Genomic DNA, 17364 nt, shown 5'->3' on the forward strand with positions numbered 1-17364 from the left:
CATCAGCAGATATAGCAAGCAAATAAACCCACTGTGAGTCAGTGTACCGCATTTCCTAGTGGGATCACCCTGTGCCGGGAGCCGTTTGTCGGGAGCTGTTTGTCGCACTGCACTGGGGTGGAGCAAATACATGGGCAGCAGGGGGAAAAGCTGCCTGGGCTCCTTCCTGTGAACGGATCCTATTCGCCCAGCCTGGCCCCTCACTCACACAGCCCTGGGGCTGGGCTCTCACCTCCCTTCCCCGGGCCCAGCTACTGAATCCACTCCCCCAGCTCTCCCCACCCTCACCCACCCCGCATCGTGCTGGGACCAGCTCCCCACACAGGTTAAAGCTGCAGCGCAGAGCGGCCCGTACAGCAGGGCCCGGGCGTTTCACTCCCCACCATGGGCAGAGACTCCCCCAGGGCAGGAAATGCCGGGACCTTCCCCTGGCTCACTGGTTCTGTCGCACTCACTGGGCTCCTCCCCCAGCTCATTTCTGCCAGGGGCTCTTCTTCCTTGGGCCTCTTTCCCCTCCCCCCTCATAACATCCCCCCCCAAAGTTTTCCTCATGTCAGCCGGGCTCTTCCCTTCCTGCTGCTGCAGCTCCCTCCCCACCTCACCTTCAGCCTCCACCCCTGACACTGCCCCCACCAAAACCAGACACCCCCTGCCCTGCCACACAGCCCAACTGCCGGCTCCCTCCACCCCCTTCTCTGCTGATGCCCTTTAGCCCCTCCCCTGGACACAGGCCTGGGGGCTGCTCAGCGCTGGGGGGGACAGTCTCTGTGTGGGTGTCGCTGTCAGGGACAGAGATTCCCTCTGGCCTGGGCTGGGACCGGGCAGATGATCAGGGGAGCCACGTTTTTACCCCCAGCATTGAGACCAGGATGGAAATAAGGGCGAAGCGTCCCGGAGAAGGTGTCAGTGAAAGTGAAGAGCTGGGACCTGTCAGTGACATTGTAAAATGAGACTTCGCCCGCCTCATAGTCCAGGAAAATCCCCACCCGGCTGGGCCTGACGCTCACGGGGAGGATGGTCCAGGAGGAGGTGCGGGCCTCGTATTCCCCATTCCACAGCAACAGGGCCAGGTATCCATTCCCAGGTGTGGGTATGACCGGCCCCTTCCTGCTCACAGATTCCCTACAAACCCCCAGAATCCACTCAGGCTTCTTTCCCACCTCCACCTCCCAGTAACGCCTCCCACCCAGGAACCCCTCAGCACCCAGCACATAGTGACAATAATCAAATCTCTCAGGATTGTCGGGCAGATCCTGGCGTGTGTCTCCGTGTCTCACACGTTTCCGATCCTCAGACAGGACGAGGTTGGGATGAGCCGTGTCTGGATCCAGAGTCACGTCCACTGGGGAGAGAGTCACAGAGTCAGGGCCAGGGCAGGGGCTGGTCACAGGATCAAAGGGAAATTAACCTGTGTCCCCGTTAATCGCTGCGGGGGGGGGGGGTGGTTGTTGCCCATTAAGGGGACTCAGGGCCCCTCTGCCCATGGGAGCGAACTTGAGGGGAAGGCAAGCAGGAAAGGGGAGGGGCGGTGTGGGGGAGGGCAGCCCAGGGATGGGGGAGGGGACAGGCTGATGCTGGGAGAGGCAGAGGAGGGGCAGAGGGCAGGGGCAGGCACAAGGGCAGGGGGGAAGGGAAGGAGCAGGCACCAGGAGGACAGAGGGGGTTGAAGGGAGGGGCAGGACCCGGGGGCACAGGGAAGCAAGGGAAGGGGGGCACCAGGAGACAGAGGGGTGTGAGGCAATGGGGGTCTCCAAGGGGCAGGGGAATGAGGAGAGGGAGGCGTGTAGGGGAGCAGAGGGGAGTGAAGAGGAGGGGCAGGTGCCAGGGTTGGGGGAGGAGTGGGGCAGGTGACAGGGGCAGGGAACGGGCAGGGACCAGGGGCACAGAGTGAGGCAGGAGCCGGGGGCAGCGGGGGTGTCTAGGACAGGGGTGATCACCAGAGGGCAGAGCGGGGGGGGCAGGTGCCAGGGGGCAGAGTGGGGTGATGGGAGCAGCAGGTGTCGGGGGGCTAAGGCAGAAGAGGAGTCCCAGGGAGGCAGAGGGGCAGTGAAAGGAGGGGTTGGCCCCAGAGGACTAGAGGGAGCGGTAGAAGGGGCAGACGTCAAGAGCCAGGGGGGGTGGGCACCAGGGGCAGAGAGTTGTGAGGGAATAGGGGGCTCCAAGGGGCATGGGGAAGGAGAGGGGTGGGCTGGAGGGGGCAGAGGGGCAGTGAAAGGTGGGGCTGGCTCCAGAACGCTATAGGGGGTGAGGGAAGGGGCAGCAGGCGGGGCAGAGGGATCTCAATGGCAGTGGCGCACACCAGGTGGGCAAAGGGGCTGCAGGGGAATGCGCAGGTGACAAGGTGACAAGGGGGGTGAGGTGAGGGGCAGGCACAAGGGGGCCAGGGGAGAGAGGGGAAAGGCAGACCCCAGGGACACCAGGGGAGCAAGGAAAGGGGCAGTGGTTAATGGGGAGAAGGTGAGGATAGCAGGGGTGGGTGCCAGGGGTACGGGGTGGGGTGAGTGGAGGAGCTGGCACCAGGAGGGCTGAGGGGGGTGAATGGTGGGGTGGGTGCAAGGAGGGCAGAGGGGGGAGGGTCGAGTACTGGGGGTAGAATGGGGGGGATGATGGACAAGGGAGTACAAGGGGGCAGAGAGGGGTGTGGCAAAGGGCAGCTTTATGGGGGCAGAGGGTAATGGGGGGGCACCAGAGAGGAAGAGGGTGGATGAGGGGAGGGGTGGGACCCAGAGGGTAAAGGGGGTGAGGGAGGCACAGACAGCAGGGGGCCCAATGTGGGGCAAGAGAAGGGGTGGGCACCAGGGGGCAGATGGGGGGAGGTAAGAGAGGGGCCCCAGGGGCTAAGAGGAGGGAAGGGAGGGGCTGGCACCAGGGGACGGGGGTGGGGAGTGAAGGGTCAGGGGCTGGTGGGGGATGTGGAAGGTGGCGGGGGAGGGGTGCAAGGGAAGGGGCAGGCACCAGGGGGCGAGGGGAGGGTCTTGTGCCATGGGGTGATCGAGGGCTGTGGGACGTGGGAGCTGCGGGTGGTGGTCCTGGTGCAGAGGGAGCCTGGCAGTGAGATGGGAGCTCCGGGCTAGCAGGACCCATTCACCACCGTGCAGGCACTGGCTGTGGGGGTCACTGCCATAGGGGGGAGAGTAGATCTGGCGCCGTGTCCTGCTTGACATGCTTGGTACCTGGGGCAGCCCCAAGGCAGGAGCCTGTGGGGGCTGGGCGCTGCCCCAGGGTGGGCTGGGCAGACAGTGCTCAGGTGAGGGGTATGTGGAGCAGGCAGATGTCCTGGTTTTTCGGATCTCAGAGGTGGCGACCCTAACAGGACCCGCAGTGGTGTTTGTGTGACTCTCCTGCCCGCCCCCTCTTGCTCCAAGCTCTGTGCGGTAAGACACCCCGGAGTGCAGGGACCCCTGGGCCAGTGGTGCTGCAATGTGTGTGCATGGCCCTTGGGCTCTCTGACCCCTGCTGGAGCTGCCTCAGACTCTCCCAGCATGCACCAGTGCACACACAGCCAGGCAGCATGCTGGGAGCAAACACACACACACACACACACACACACACAGCTCAGCCACAGCTGTGAGGCAGAAAAGGTGCCGTGTGGGCACAATTTGCTGTAACTGGGTCTGGGGAGTGTCACAAGCTGGTTATAAAAACCCGTCTGCTCTTGCAATGGGGACAGGGCCTTCGCTGCCCCAAACCCATGAAGACACAGGACAGCTCCTGTCTGGGCATGTTATGCTAGTGTAAGGGGTCTATTAGCCCCTTACTGAAACTTAGTGGGTCTTTTTGATTGGCCATCTCCGGAGGAAGCAGGACCCTGGAACGGACAGCCCCCAGGGCCAGTGGAGAGAGGCCAACTCAGGTCAGCCTGACTGACAGGGCAGGCAGGCTAATGAGAGAGCCAGGAGGGTGGGGGGAGCCCAGCCCTCCGTGTGAGCTGGGGCTGCCTGCTGGGGCGTGCAGGGGCAGAACTGACCGAGCTAAGGAAAAGCAGCCAGCAGCTGGAAGGCTGGAATAGGTGCACAGAAAGCTGAATGGAGCCAAGCTGACCCAACCTACAGCAGCAGAGCAGAGGGGCATCCCAGAAAGCGAAGCACAGCTGCATGGAGCGGAGCGAGCTGGAGCAGGAGCCGTCTGGAGCTGGGTGTGGTGAGCAGCTGGGAAGAACAAAAGGGACTTTGGGAGTGTGTGGCTACTGGCAGAGCAGGGGCTGACTCTGCATTCCTGCAGCATAGCCAGGGCCTGGACAGTGGGCCTGCAACGTGTGACAGACTGTGAACCCCAGAGACACTGTGCGTGGTGCCCTGTGCCAGGGGTAGTGCTGGGATGTTTTACTTTAACCTTTTTACTCTTTTCTTATTTTTTTAATTGATTTGATTGCTGTTTGTGTATTAAATTGTATTGCTTTGTACTGTATGCACTGATCAGTGGGGCAGGGAAGTGCCCAGTGCAGAGTTAGTACCTCGGAGTGGGGACACCCTAGCCCCTGCCCTAAGGGACCACGGCAAGATTGGGGGTTGAGCCCCAGAAATCCTGGGCCCAGCCTTGTCGGGGTTACAGGCACCCGACCACACAGGAGAGTGGGAGGGAAGCCCTCGAGGTCAAGTGGGGCTTCTGGGTAAAGGGAGTGGGAGCAGGGACTCGGATCCTTTTGCTAGCCAACTCTACCGGGGTATTGTACAAGAAAGGAAAGATCCCCACAATAGCGGGCCCATTCCCCCGCTTACAATAGCAGCAAATTACTAAAGCCCGGTCTGAGCATGCAAATTCTGGGAAGAGAGAGCTGGGCAATTCATTGCCAGTTATGGCTAGGTGAGAATGTCTGTCCTGCAGAACCCAGCTACCGCCCTGGACAGCTGACAGCAGGGTCAGGATTTCCTCACCAATCAGCCCTTTCCCAAAGGGGGCGTGTCCCTGCCCTGCAATAAACCCGGGTATCGTCTGCCCCTTTCCATCTGCCCCCGTGACATTGCTGCTTCTAGCCCATTGAATTTCATAGGAAAATGCTTTGGGCAGGGAAAGGAGCAGAGAGCCCCCAGGGGGAGGAGGGGTCTCACCCTGGATAAAATATCAGTGGGATGTACAGTACCTGCGTAGGGCGGGATCATTCTCCACCCTGCAACCAAACACAGACAGAGGGGTGAGAACGCCCTGAACACAGACAGGCTGAGCAGGAGACAATGTCAGACAAGGTGATACTGGGGGGAATGGAACTTACTGAGCTCATCCTGGAGTTTCTCTAAAAAGAAAACAAAGAGAAACGTGTCAATATCACATGATCTCACCAGGGGAAGCGAGTCAAAAAGGCCTTAAAGCAGGGAAGTTAAAATCCTTAGACTGGCCTGGAGGCTACGTCAGCAACCAGAGCCTGGCACCCCCTGGGCAACAAAGGCATCAGCAAGGGAAGAAATACAGTAACCCCGTCCAGCCACCTGGCCAGGTGCAAGAGGATGTTAGAGCCAAACAGGGATCCCTCAGCACATGGCAAATATTAACCCTGTGAGCCAGGAGAAAGGAGCGAACAGTGCAGCAGGTGACGTGTGTGATGGGAATTAGGAGGCTAGAATGGAATTAGCAGAGTGAATAGCCTGAAATATAAATCAAATACTAGGGAATCATTTCAGTCCATCAGAACCAGGACATCTGTGAGAGAATCGATGGGTCCCTGGATCAGCAGGGGTAAAGGGAGCAATTGGGGAGGATAAGAATAATGCTGAGAGACTGATTTCTTTGCATCAGTTTTTACCACAGAGGGTGCAGGGGAGAGACCTGCCCTGGAGCGGCTCTTTTCAGGAAACAACGATCAGGGGTTGAGATGTGAAGAGGAGATATTGGAACAAACTGGTCAATGAAAGAGCCAGCAGCCACCAAGAGCAGAGGGGAACCCTGCCAGATTGCAAAGCCCAGGAGCTCTCAAATGACGTCAGATCGACATGACTGAAGTGCCAACAATAATGTGCATCTCTCATTAAAATCAGCTGCTGTTCTGGAGACTCGGAGGTTTGGGAATGTTGTAGCCAACTTTACAATTTGGTAGGAGTGATGCTGAGAATTACAGCCCAGTGAGCCTTGTGTCAGTACGTGCTGAACTGGCTGAAACAACAACTACAATAGAAATTGAAAACAGCTCTATGACAATGATAGGATAAGGTCTGAGTAGCAGAGCTGGAAAGGAAACCTGTGTCCCCCTAATTTATTACATTGCTCTGAGTAGGTCAGTAAATAATGCACAGAGGAGAACCCAATGGTATAATTTACATGGACTTTCAAAAAGCCTTTAACGAAGTTTTTCACAAGAGGTTATTAAGGAAACTAAGTCATCATGGGGTGTAACTACTCAGGAAAAAGACCTCAGGGTTAGGATTAGGGTTTAGGGTGAAGGTCAGGGGTCCCTCATCCTACTCCAGCCATCCCCCAGGCAGGTTTCTCATTCCCAGTCCAGCCAGACCCCTCCTCTCCAGACCCCAGGCCCCCTCAGAACCCGACTGATTTTGGTGAAAATCAGAAAATGGAAAAGCCGGATTTTACTGGAAATAGATTTTCCAGTTTTCACCCAAGTCGCTATGGATCTGCCCAGAGTGGGGGTGGGGTGGGGGTGGGACCTAGCCACAGGAGGCCTGAGGGCTTGTCCTGGGGATGCAGCTCTGCCTACATGAGTAACAAAGTGGGTGCCCCGCCCTGTATTACAGCTGTGCCTAGAGGCCAGGCCAGGCCAGTGCTAGGCTCTGCACAGACGTGGAGCAGTCGCCAGTCCCTGCCCCGAAGAGCTGCCAGTCTAACCAGACACGACAGGCCCAGGGCGGGGGAAGGGGCAGGACACACAAGCAGAGTGAGCAGAGCAATGGTGCAAATGGCACGTCCCTGCCACCCTTTAACAATCACCCTGCGCTGGGCAGGGGGAGGGGCGAGCTACATGGAAAGGGAGGGGGAGGGGAGCAGGACGGGGTGAAGGAGGTTGGGGTGACAGGACTGGGTGTGAGGGGGTCGGAGCCGGCAGCCAATCAGCACAGAGAGAAGATGGGCGAGTGACACTGTGACAAGCAGTGTGATGACATCATCAGCCACCGCGTCCCTGCCACCTTCTGCCTGCCGGGGGCACCCCGGGGGTGTGAAGTGCTACAGCAGCTCCCAGCAGGGGCACGTCGCTGGGACACGGTCGCAGAGTGACCCCAGACCTGCTCCCTCCCCCGCCGTGTGGGAGCAATAAATCCCCTGGGTTCAGTGCGTGGGGCTGGGCAGGCCCGGCCATGGCGGGGGGCAAAGGGGCAATTGCCCAGGGGCCGGGGATTTATGTTTATGGTGAAGTTCCTATTATTGTTTAATGCAGCTGGGCTGTCGTTATGAAATAAAGAAACAAATAGATGGATGCATGGAGAGACACAGATGGGTCCCTGTGGAGGTCCCTGAACTCCCATTCTAGACCAACTCCTGATTTGCCCCCTGGTCCCAGTGACACACGGGAACAGCTCCCTGTAAGGCCCGGCTAGATGGAAGGTGCCCAGCTAAGAACACAGTGAAGGTGCTTTTCCTTAGCTGAGTGCTCAGCTCAGCATGAGCCGGGGAGGAGGGTGTGGATGGACCCCGCAGGCATCACCTCTAAGCTCAGCTCTTTCCCACATGGAGCTCGTCCACTGGGTGTGTCAGCCTGGGATACAAACACTGCAGGAAATGGAGGTAGCGTCACGTCTGACAGTCACTTCTGAGCACAGCCTGAGCTAGACCATCTTGTGCCCCAGTGCGAGCAGGGTCTCAGGGCAGCCGTGCAAATCCGTAGTGTGTGTGTTTTGTTACAGCACTCCTAGCCAGACCACACAGCCGTGCAAATCCTGAGTGTTTTGTTACAGCACTCCTAGCCAGACCGCACAGCCGTGCAGCTGGGGCAGAAAATTCTCTACAAGGCCCGTGAAACAAGACAGTGACAGTTAATTGGTCTGATTTGTTAGTGTTTGAAAATGAGCCCAACATAGCTCTCTGAGCACATAGACACATTGTACATACAGCTCGAAATGAGATAATCCCTGTCACCTAACCATGGGCTCAATGCGCATCCTGTATCCATTCAAACCACAAATGAACCAGTTCAAACCTGGTGCTGACAGTGTGGGAAGGTGACAGGTCTAAACACACAACATCCAGTTCCAACTTTCACATCCATCTTGACTGGAAAATCATTTTAACAGACATTTCCCCTTCCCAGTTCTTCCTACACTTGCAAATTTCTACATAAAGTTCACAGCACTTCAGGGAAGAAAAACCCTTTGGGTGGGACTTTCAAAGGTGCCTTAGGGGGTTTACACACTGGTGCTCATTAATTTAAACAAAACCTGAGTATTCAGACCCCCGCTCCCTATAAACACAGAGATCACTGAAGGCCAATTTCTGCTCTTTGTGACCAGAGAAAAAACTCCAGCTGAGCACTTACACTGCAGTAGAGAGTTCATTGCCCTGTTCCTGTAGCAGGATCTCAAGCTGGGCAAAGCTTAGTGCAGATAAGGTAACTGTTACCCTTCCCATTTGCACAGCCACTACTTTGCCCATGTACAGCTCCTACTTACCTAGACGGGGAAAAGAGGGGATCCATGCACAGACAGGGGGGCAGAATTGAGCCCTAAGAAGCCCCTTCTCTCCTCCTACTTTGCTTTTTGGTTTTCCTGCAAGCAGCCCAGTTACACATGTCGGAGCTCCAAGCCCAGCTCACTGAGCCTCACGTTTGTGTTTCAGCTGGAGCAGTGCTGAACCCACAGAGTAGCTCAGAGTCACATTCCAGCGGGTGTCTTGGTGAGAGCCAAAGGGGTGAAACCACTTGATGCTTCTCAGTTCGAATGTGAAGTCATAATTTATTCAGCTCCCCCTTCACCCTCAGCCCAGCTCCCACTGCCTGAAACTCCTCTGGATGTTAAAAAAAAAAAAAAAAAAACAACCAACCCTTAATCCCTGTCTCTCTGCTTTTTGTTTTGGTTTTAAATCTCTGTCTGTCTGTCTCTCCTTTTCACCAAGTCCCCCTTTCTCATCCCCACCATTACGTTACCTTTCGCTCTGTGTTCCCTCCAGAAGCAGTAACTGGCCAGGGGAATGAGAACAGCCAGGATCACCCCCAGAGCCACCAACCAGGGATTGACCCTTGGGAAAAACAGCTCTGCAAGAGAAAGTGTCATTGTGTAGACCATGAAATTTCAGCTAGGCTGGGCCTTCTTATAAAATTAAGCTACTAAATTAATAAGTTGCATATTGCAGAGTATGTGAAATGGGGGCTGGAGTCCCTTTTGAAAAGGGGTGATTGTTTCTCATTGCAACACACCCATGCTGTCTTTATTCTCAAAGTATGTCTGGTATTTCATTCAGATAACTGTTTATTAATTGCCTCTCTTGTCTGGACCACTTTCCCTAATGAACTTATCCTCTGGGAGTAACTCATCTATGCAGTAAACAGAAATGTGTCAGATCAAAGCCCATGGCTGGATGCCACCCCAAGTATTGCTCAATTTAATCACAACAACCCCAATACCCCTTTGTTTGAAGGGTGGAACACTGAAACTACACAACACATCTAGGTGGCTAGCACCTTTTCACTAAGTAAAGCACATGGGTCTCTCCCTCTTGTATTGTTTTCTGGAATTCCTGTGTTTACTCATGTAAATTACCAAAATGCTTTGAAAAACATTGGATTTAAGAATATAAAAGCGAAGCAATGGAAATAAGCAAGGCAGGCAAGCTTCAAGAGTAAAGAATCAGGCTGGACAAGAAACTGACAAGACCTGCCATCTTGCCCAGCTGTCTTCTGAGACCATGGATCCAGGCTCTCGGGGGAAGCTGCTAAGAAACCATCACCACCTCTTGCCTGCATTGGGAAGGATAATTACTTTTGCAGCTAAAATATACTGGACTTTTGGTTTGGGGGCTCATTTGATATGTTTATAAGTATAGTAATTAAAGCCTTTCTGTCATTATCGAACGTGTCAATTTCTGAGCACACTAACAGCAGATCCCAGTCTTTGAGTTAACACATTGACTAGTTGGAAGCAAACGTGCAGGATGAAGGCAGGACACTCGACAATGGTGACCAGGACAGTTAAAAGAATCTCACAGCGAAATACACAGTGAGATGTGGCTCCCTTGTGCTTTATTATATTAAGCCAATGAAAGTCCAAGCTTTAGTCTTTTTACTGACTATGGTTAATTCATGGAAGGGGGCATGAGGTGGGAGGGTGGAGCTCAACTATGCTGCATCCATCTTCATCTGCCCCGGCCTATGTCCAAGCGAGCCGGCGTTCCCTCACTTCCCTAGACTGCTCTGACTGACCCCAAGGCTGCAGCCGATGCAGACTGGCCCTCAGGATCAGAGCTGTGACCAGCTTCCTGACACCCCGACTCCCCTGAGCTCAGAGAGGCCCAGCTACATGAGACAGTCTGACCCCAAATATGTGAATGAAGGATTTTAATAAAAACAAAACTAGGGCCTGGAAATTCAGAGTAAAAATTCCTCCAGATTCCTGTTTCCTGGGCCAAGGAGCAATGGCTGACTAGAGAGTCCTTTGCTAGGTGATCAGTGTGGTGTATTGAAACTGTGTAAAAGTTACAAGCTGACACCTTAAATCCTGAGGGGATTCCTGGTCCTGCTTGCAGGTAAGGGGCTCTGTAGGGACCGTGTATCTGGGTCCTCTGCAGTCAGTCTGCAAAGAGCCAGCCTAGAGCAAGGTGGGCTGAATTCTGTTCCTCTGCCTTAGGGAGCAGCCTGCTTTGTCTCTCTCTGTACTTGGTTGTGGTGTGGTAGAATTCTGGATTCTTAGAAGTAAAGCAGTGTTACATTGCAGCCTGCCAGGAAGAGTATTTATGTTTTGTTTTACACTCTCACTGTGTATGCTGTGAACATAACAATCAGGTAATCCTGGGCATATCTTAGACTAAACAGCAGTGCTGCACTTTGAGACCTCAGATGAACAGTACTTTACAATTGCCACATTTTTATTATTATAGAGATGAAATATTCTGTATTAACCAAGTTGTTTGGTAGAAAATAATACCTAAAATCAAGATCAAAGCACACTACGGAATTGTTAGTGCAGGTAGCAGGGTCCACACAGACAGTAAGGCAGATTTACTCCCTAGCTTCCTGTGAACTAACTGTTCCTGTAAACAAACCCTGATTCTGCTCACACGCTGCAGAGCCCTCCTATAGCCTGCGAACAGGACCTAGAAAACCCCAATCCCAACCCCCATTCCTAAACTGACAGTTTGCAAATCCAGCATAGTCGTCACTGCACTGCAGGGACAAAGGAGAATTCCCTCCCCCTCCCCCACAGAGAAGAGATGCTCACTGGATACGAAGCTGCTCTGAGAATCTGGCCAATGGCAGCCCAGCCTGCAAAGTCCTAAACACCCTCAGCTCCTGCTGGAGTCACAGAGCATTGAGGCTGCTCAGGATTTACAAGAAGCGCTCGGCACCTTGAAGGTTCAGGCCAATAATGAGAAGATACAATTTTAAATACGCTCCACCAATGTCTGCACCATCTCAGTCTAGCCACGTGCGGCTTGGACAGGCACTGACCTGCTATGGAAATCGCTGACTGCCTCTCCTGGTTGAGTCGGGGGTTCCTGACACAGCAGGACACTTTCCGGTTGGACTCCTCTGTTAGAACAATGGCAGCTTCTGCTTGAAACAGGCCATTGGCCTCTTGGGATATGTTTTCAGAGGCTGATGGTAAGAGCTGCCCCTGGAGATCTCTCCACAGCACCTCGGGCTCTGGGAACCATCCAGATGATCGACACACAATCCGGATCCCTCCGTCCTGATGTCCCTCCACAGAGATGGCAGGAGCAGAGCCCAAACCTACAGAAGAAGTGAATGAACTTGTGATGACCCTGCAGTGCCCAGTAATGAGCCAAAAGTTTTTACATTATTATCAAAAGCCGTTTCCTATTAAACTAATAACTGAATGTGAGCCCCTGAGTATGGTTGATTAGTTAAACTGGACAGATTCCAATTTGACATACAGTAAAATTAATGTTAATGTCAGGTCTGCTTGTAGGGCTACAGATAGATAAATTGAACTGAATTTATTTTACAAATGATTTTTTTTTTTTTACTGTATGATTAACATACACTCATTCATTCATAAAACCATGCAGTGCCCATATTAAGAGATGCTTGGTAGAGCCACTTTCATTTGTTCACTGGGAAAGCCATTCCTGTGTTGAATTAGTTTCCACTGACAAAGCCATCTTCAAGTCACTTGCTTCTTGTCCCTCCACAGTTTAAGTTTTGTCCTTCCACTATTTCAGTCACTTGTGCTTTTATTATTAGCACTGATAAAAACTGTCTGTATAGAAATTTTCCTAATTAAGTAGCTCATTCCTTCATAGCCATTAGAAGTTGCCATTAGAGTATCTGTTCTTTAATACTGTGTATCTATTCTTTGCTATTGTAACTAAAGTAACTCTTTTTACTAACTTATCCTATTACATTGTAAAGAATGTCTGATGGGACTCCATATTGTAAATTGGAACTCCATCTTGAATAATGTACTCCATTTTACATTCTTGATTAAACTCCGTCTAGGTGTAGACTGTGTAATTTCATTTAGATGGGTGAATGAAGGGAGTGTGTGATGGGATCAGTCTCCAATGCCAGCCTGTCCTGATGATGAAATGCAAGTATCACTTTAATGGCTGAAGAATGCAGACAAATCCCTGAAAAAAGCAAGAAGGAGGGTCCACCCCAGAGAGAAAAGAACAAAGTATAATCAAGACAAGAGGAAAGTCATGTCTGCAATTGACTGGTGATCAATGATCACACAGGACACAGCCCCGAGGCAGCATGACATAGCAGGACTCAAAAACTCACATCAAAATTAAAACTTCTACAAGAATGGGTGAGATTGTAGAGCTTTGGGTAACATTCTACATAGCATCAAAGAGCGTTGGTTGGTGCACGCCCGACAGAGACCCTGCTCTCCTTCATGCTCGGCTTCCCTGTCCAGGTAGACGCCACGAGCTGTGAACTCCAGCTACGATCTCCAGCACTGATCAGGACTGGGAACTATACCTCATGAAGTGCAGAACATTTGGTGTCTATGTGTTTGTGTAGATACTAGATAATAGCTATTAACATAATAGTGTTTTCTCATAATAAATGTGGCATATTGCCCTGTCCCCTAAAAAGATCTCATGTATTTCTATACACATTACATGTTCTATGCACAAATGTGCTCCAGTTTAGTTAAAGTGGTTTAGTTAAACCAGTGCAAACCCCGTGTGAACACTCTTTAATCAAGAAGGAATCGACTGAAGCTAAATTAATACAAACCATTTCCAAACCATTTGAGAGTGTCCCCATGGGGTTTTGCACAACTTCATTAAAACCAGTGCATGTGTATGTGTAGACAAGCCTTAAATCAATTCACTGCCAAAACATTTTGTTACTGGGGAGGTCAGGTTGCGTCGGCAGTGCCTCCTTCCCTTCCAGAGCGCAGAAGTTGGCAACAGAAAATTGGACGCATCTCAGAGCCAGGAAACACACCCACAGAATGCGGACATTAGATAAGAAGGAAATGCAGGGTTAAGGTAACGCCTCCCGCACCAGACCACGCTGTGCAGAGAAGGCCTGAAACTGTTTACAAATTTCACACAGATGATCCTCCACAGAACGGTAGAGAAGGGACACGTGTCTGGAACCTTCCCCGCTCGGGATAATTTTTTTTAACTTTATTTGTATTGTTTTTATGTAAACACATAATGAACAAAACATACAGGTGCAAATAATGCAAAAACCTGCACTAGATGGAAGTAGCAGATAAATATCAAAACACAACATTCATTATTCGCAAAACCTGGTTTGATGCAGTCTGACCCCATTTCCAAACACACATACACACACACACACACACACACACAACCTCATGTGAGCTGGGATGGGGAGGGAAGGGGCTCATCCCTCAATATCTGAGCCCTTCTCTCTGCCCCATGAGCACCAGGATGTGGAGAAGCTCTGCCCTCTGCCCTGCTGGGTGTGGTGAGGAGGAGCTGAGGAGATGCATGCTGGGAACAGGTGCCAAAACACACTATGCTGGGACTGGGGTGAGGGGCTGAGAATGGGCATGACTGATGCATATCACCAGCTCTGCAGCACTGGGGAGGGGGGATGGGAACACCTTCTGCCGTGGGTGCAGCAGTTCACACCTCTCAGAGCCATGGTTTAAGGCTGTATTTATCTCCACTGGGGTAACTTCATTAAACTGAGAACATCTAATTAATATGAACGGGCCACAGGGCTCACTTCACTGAGGCTCGGATACTGGAGATGGCTGGGTAGACCCCTTCCCCTCCTTCTCTCTTTAGCCTGCCTGAACAGCCGCCTTTCAGCATTACCCTGTGCTGAGGAATGCGGATCTGGATACAGCAAAGCAGTTGCTGATGGTTAATTCCATACAGTGTTATGGCGAGCACCAGCTCTGCTTCAGTTCAGATTGCAAAGACTTTTCTGTTTAAAGGAAGATTCTTCTAAGTGCTCTGAAATCTGCAGGCACACCTGGGCTGTGATAAAGTTTGCTGTGACTTGTAGGAGGGCAGGGCTGGGAATGATCCAAATGTGGAGTCATTTGAGCAAAAGATTCCCAAGACACAGACCCTGAGAAAATCCAGCCTTTCAGAAAGTTCCCAGATTCTAGTAATTTTGAAGTTTGAAACCCACCGTGGGAAGAAATCTGCGAGTGACCTGTGAACATCTGCATACAGCAGATAATTCAGAAGATGCTGAAACTATCTTTGAAAAGACAATAAATTGCACATGCAAACGTTTGGTGGGGGCGGGTGATCGGGATGGCAGAGGAGACGGAAATGCGGGAGAGGGAGAGGGCTGCAGCAAGGAATGTGGGTATTAGGGGAGGGGGATAAATGGGAATGGCTGGTGGGGGGGAAAGAAGGGTTGGGGCCTCCTCAGGTGAGGGGAAGGAGAGGGACGGGGGGATGTGATATTTTGAGGGGTGGCAGTAAAAGTTGTGGGATCTGGGGAGCGCTTCCCCTCTGCAGAGTTTTAAACTCCCTTTTCTGCCCCCTGCATGTCCTGGGATCTGGGGGCCCTGCCCCTCGTGGAGTGTCTAAACCCCTCGTGTGATCTGTGATCAAGGGGGTGGGATGAGGGGGGCTGAATGTGGTGAAAATGTGAACGCCTGAAATGCAGGAAATGAATAGTTAAAACACATCACGCCTGTGTGGGGGTGGGGGGCTGGCAGAGTGTGGGGAGGGGGCGTTGGATAGGGTGGGCTGCAGCATGGCTGGGGAAGTCTGGCTGGAACAGGGGCAGGGACCCAGCTAGGCATGGCAGTTGGGATGAGGAGCCCAGCTCAGGGAGCAGCTCAGGCTACGTAACCCAGGCAGTGTCTGGCCCACCAGTGCACTGCTGCCTGTGACGCGTGCACCAGAAATGTAGGGCAGAGGGGGAGGTACATGTTGGGGGGGGGACGGGGCAGGAGGCGGAGAAGGAGCCAGACACACCAGTCTTCTCTCACATGCTGGAAGTAGCTGCTGTACAATAAAACTGTCAGGTGCTGGCACCGTCCCAGAAGGAATCCTCAGGGCAAGGGTGATGGGGTGGGAACATTTTACAAGCCGGGGGTGGTTTGCGCGGAGCAGGCTCAGTGTTTGAGTGTAGACCAAGTGTTCACTATACCTGCCCTGAACCTCATGGCACGGCTGGTTACAGAACTAGCTGCACCTCTGCCCCCTTTCTGCTCTCTCTGGCATCACCTTCAGGGGTCAGGCCTCCTGACTCTCCTTGCCCTGGGGATGGGGAATTCCTCAGTTTTCCCACTCTGAGGCCAGGCTCTGGGCTACAGCACCCTGTGTATCAACCACTGCTACCCTGTGGGTGCCAGACCCGAGCTGAGATCAATCCCAGCTGGTGACATCAGTGTGGGGGGATCAGCCATTGTTCTGCCCCAGGTGTGCACAAAAACTGTTGTGATAAGCACATGTTCATGTCTCGGGACTGTCTAGGGGTGTTTGTGTATCTCATTAGCCCCTTGCTCTAACCACCTCAAATTTGGGCCACTAACCCTACCCCAGACTCCAATGAGTCACAGCAATTTTCAAGACAATAGGAGTATGTGCCTGGATTTCAGAGCCTTAGAAAAACTGACTGTTAAACAGTGAACTAGAATCAGCCTTACCCAGAGCAGAGTTACCGACCCAACATAACAAAAAAAATTGTGTATCTCGCCATGAACCCTCTGACTCCACTTATTACCCCTGTGTAACACATTAAAACATCAGAACAAGTTACTGACCTGAAACATGGAGTTCCAATAAAGTGTCTTCATAAGAGACACTGGACTGAAAAAAACACTTGTACTGCCCATCGTCTGAGGGCCGGATATCGTGTATTCTCAGGGAAACACTCCCATTGGTGATGTCGTCTTTCAAGAGCTCAGTTCTTCCTCGATATTCCGGCATCTGCTCTCCATACTGATCCTGCCCATCACGGTACAGGTGCACAACTGCAGAGAACCGGGATCGGAACCATCTCAGCTCCATGCGCTCAGCGCTCATCCTGGGGGAGAGGTGGCAGGGCAGGATGGCCTCCCCGCCTAGGGAGGCGGTGATTGGATGGTCAGGTCCTGTCACTGTGAACTGTGCTGTGAAATGTGCAATGACAAATGGAAATTAAATCAGCGAGGGGCTGGGGGTGGCATGAATTCAGCAGCAAGACTCACTGTAAGAGAGCGCCCTGCGTTAGAAGTGAGCACCACATACCCATGCAGTGCCCCAGACATGTCTATGAGTGCAGAGAGTCACAGGCTTGGGGTAACTGCACCTTTGACCCCCTCCATGGTCTGCTCAAGGATCGTCCCCTCAGGCCTCCAGCCATCACCTCTCTCTGGGCAGGGACCCACATTCCTCTCCCTCCACACAGCAGGCCTGACCAAAGTCCAGCACCTGCGCTTTGCTTTCTCTCCCAGGGCTATGAACCGTGTCTGCCAGCAGCTACCAGTAACCAAACGGCTCTTCCACAGCAGAGAACATTTCAGGACAAAAGCCTGACAGAGGAGACGTACCATAAACCAATCAAAGGGCTGAACGCATGTTACGTTTATACCAAAGGATTCTCATCAGGCCCATGGGACTTTCTGATAGATTCCAAAGTCTTTCAAACCTGTCTCTAAGGCAGTGGGCCACAAATGTTTGGGGTCGAGCCCCCTCCACAAGAGCAGCAAATGGGAGCCGGGGCTGGGAGTGGGTCCAAAGCCATGGACGGGGGCTGGGAACTGGGGCCCAAACTGGAACTGTGGTGGAGGCTGGAGGTGCAGCCACAGGCCCTGGGGCCAGAAATGAGGCTGCAGGGCCCAGGGCTGCGACAAAGCCCAGGGACAGCAATGGGGC

At 52.7% G+C, this 17364-nt stretch overlaps 1 protein-coding gene across 1 annotated transcript; it reads right to left on the reverse strand.

The window, feature by feature from the left end:
• Positions 1–782: 782 nt before the first annotated feature.
• LOC137147327 (butyrophilin subfamily 1 member A1-like) lies at positions 783–16619 on the reverse strand (the record flags this gene model as incomplete). The annotated part of the gene is made up of 6 exons (XM_067539342.1): positions 783–1342; positions 5081–5107; positions 5210–5230; positions 9020–9127; positions 11537–11818; positions 16272–16619. Coding segments are annotated over 6 exons (1346 nt in total), but the record flags the coding sequence as incomplete, so codon positions are not given.
• Positions 16620–17364: the final 745 nt, after the last annotated feature.

Source organism: Emydura macquarii, unplaced genomic scaffold, assembly GCF_026122565.2.
Source record: "Emydura macquarii macquarii isolate MOO-44397 ecotype Brisbane River unplaced genomic scaffold, CSIRO-AGI_Emac_v2 contig_533, whole genome shotgun sequence".
In the NCBI taxonomy this organism is placed as follows: Eukaryota; Metazoa; Chordata; order Testudines; family Chelidae; genus Emydura; species Emydura macquarii.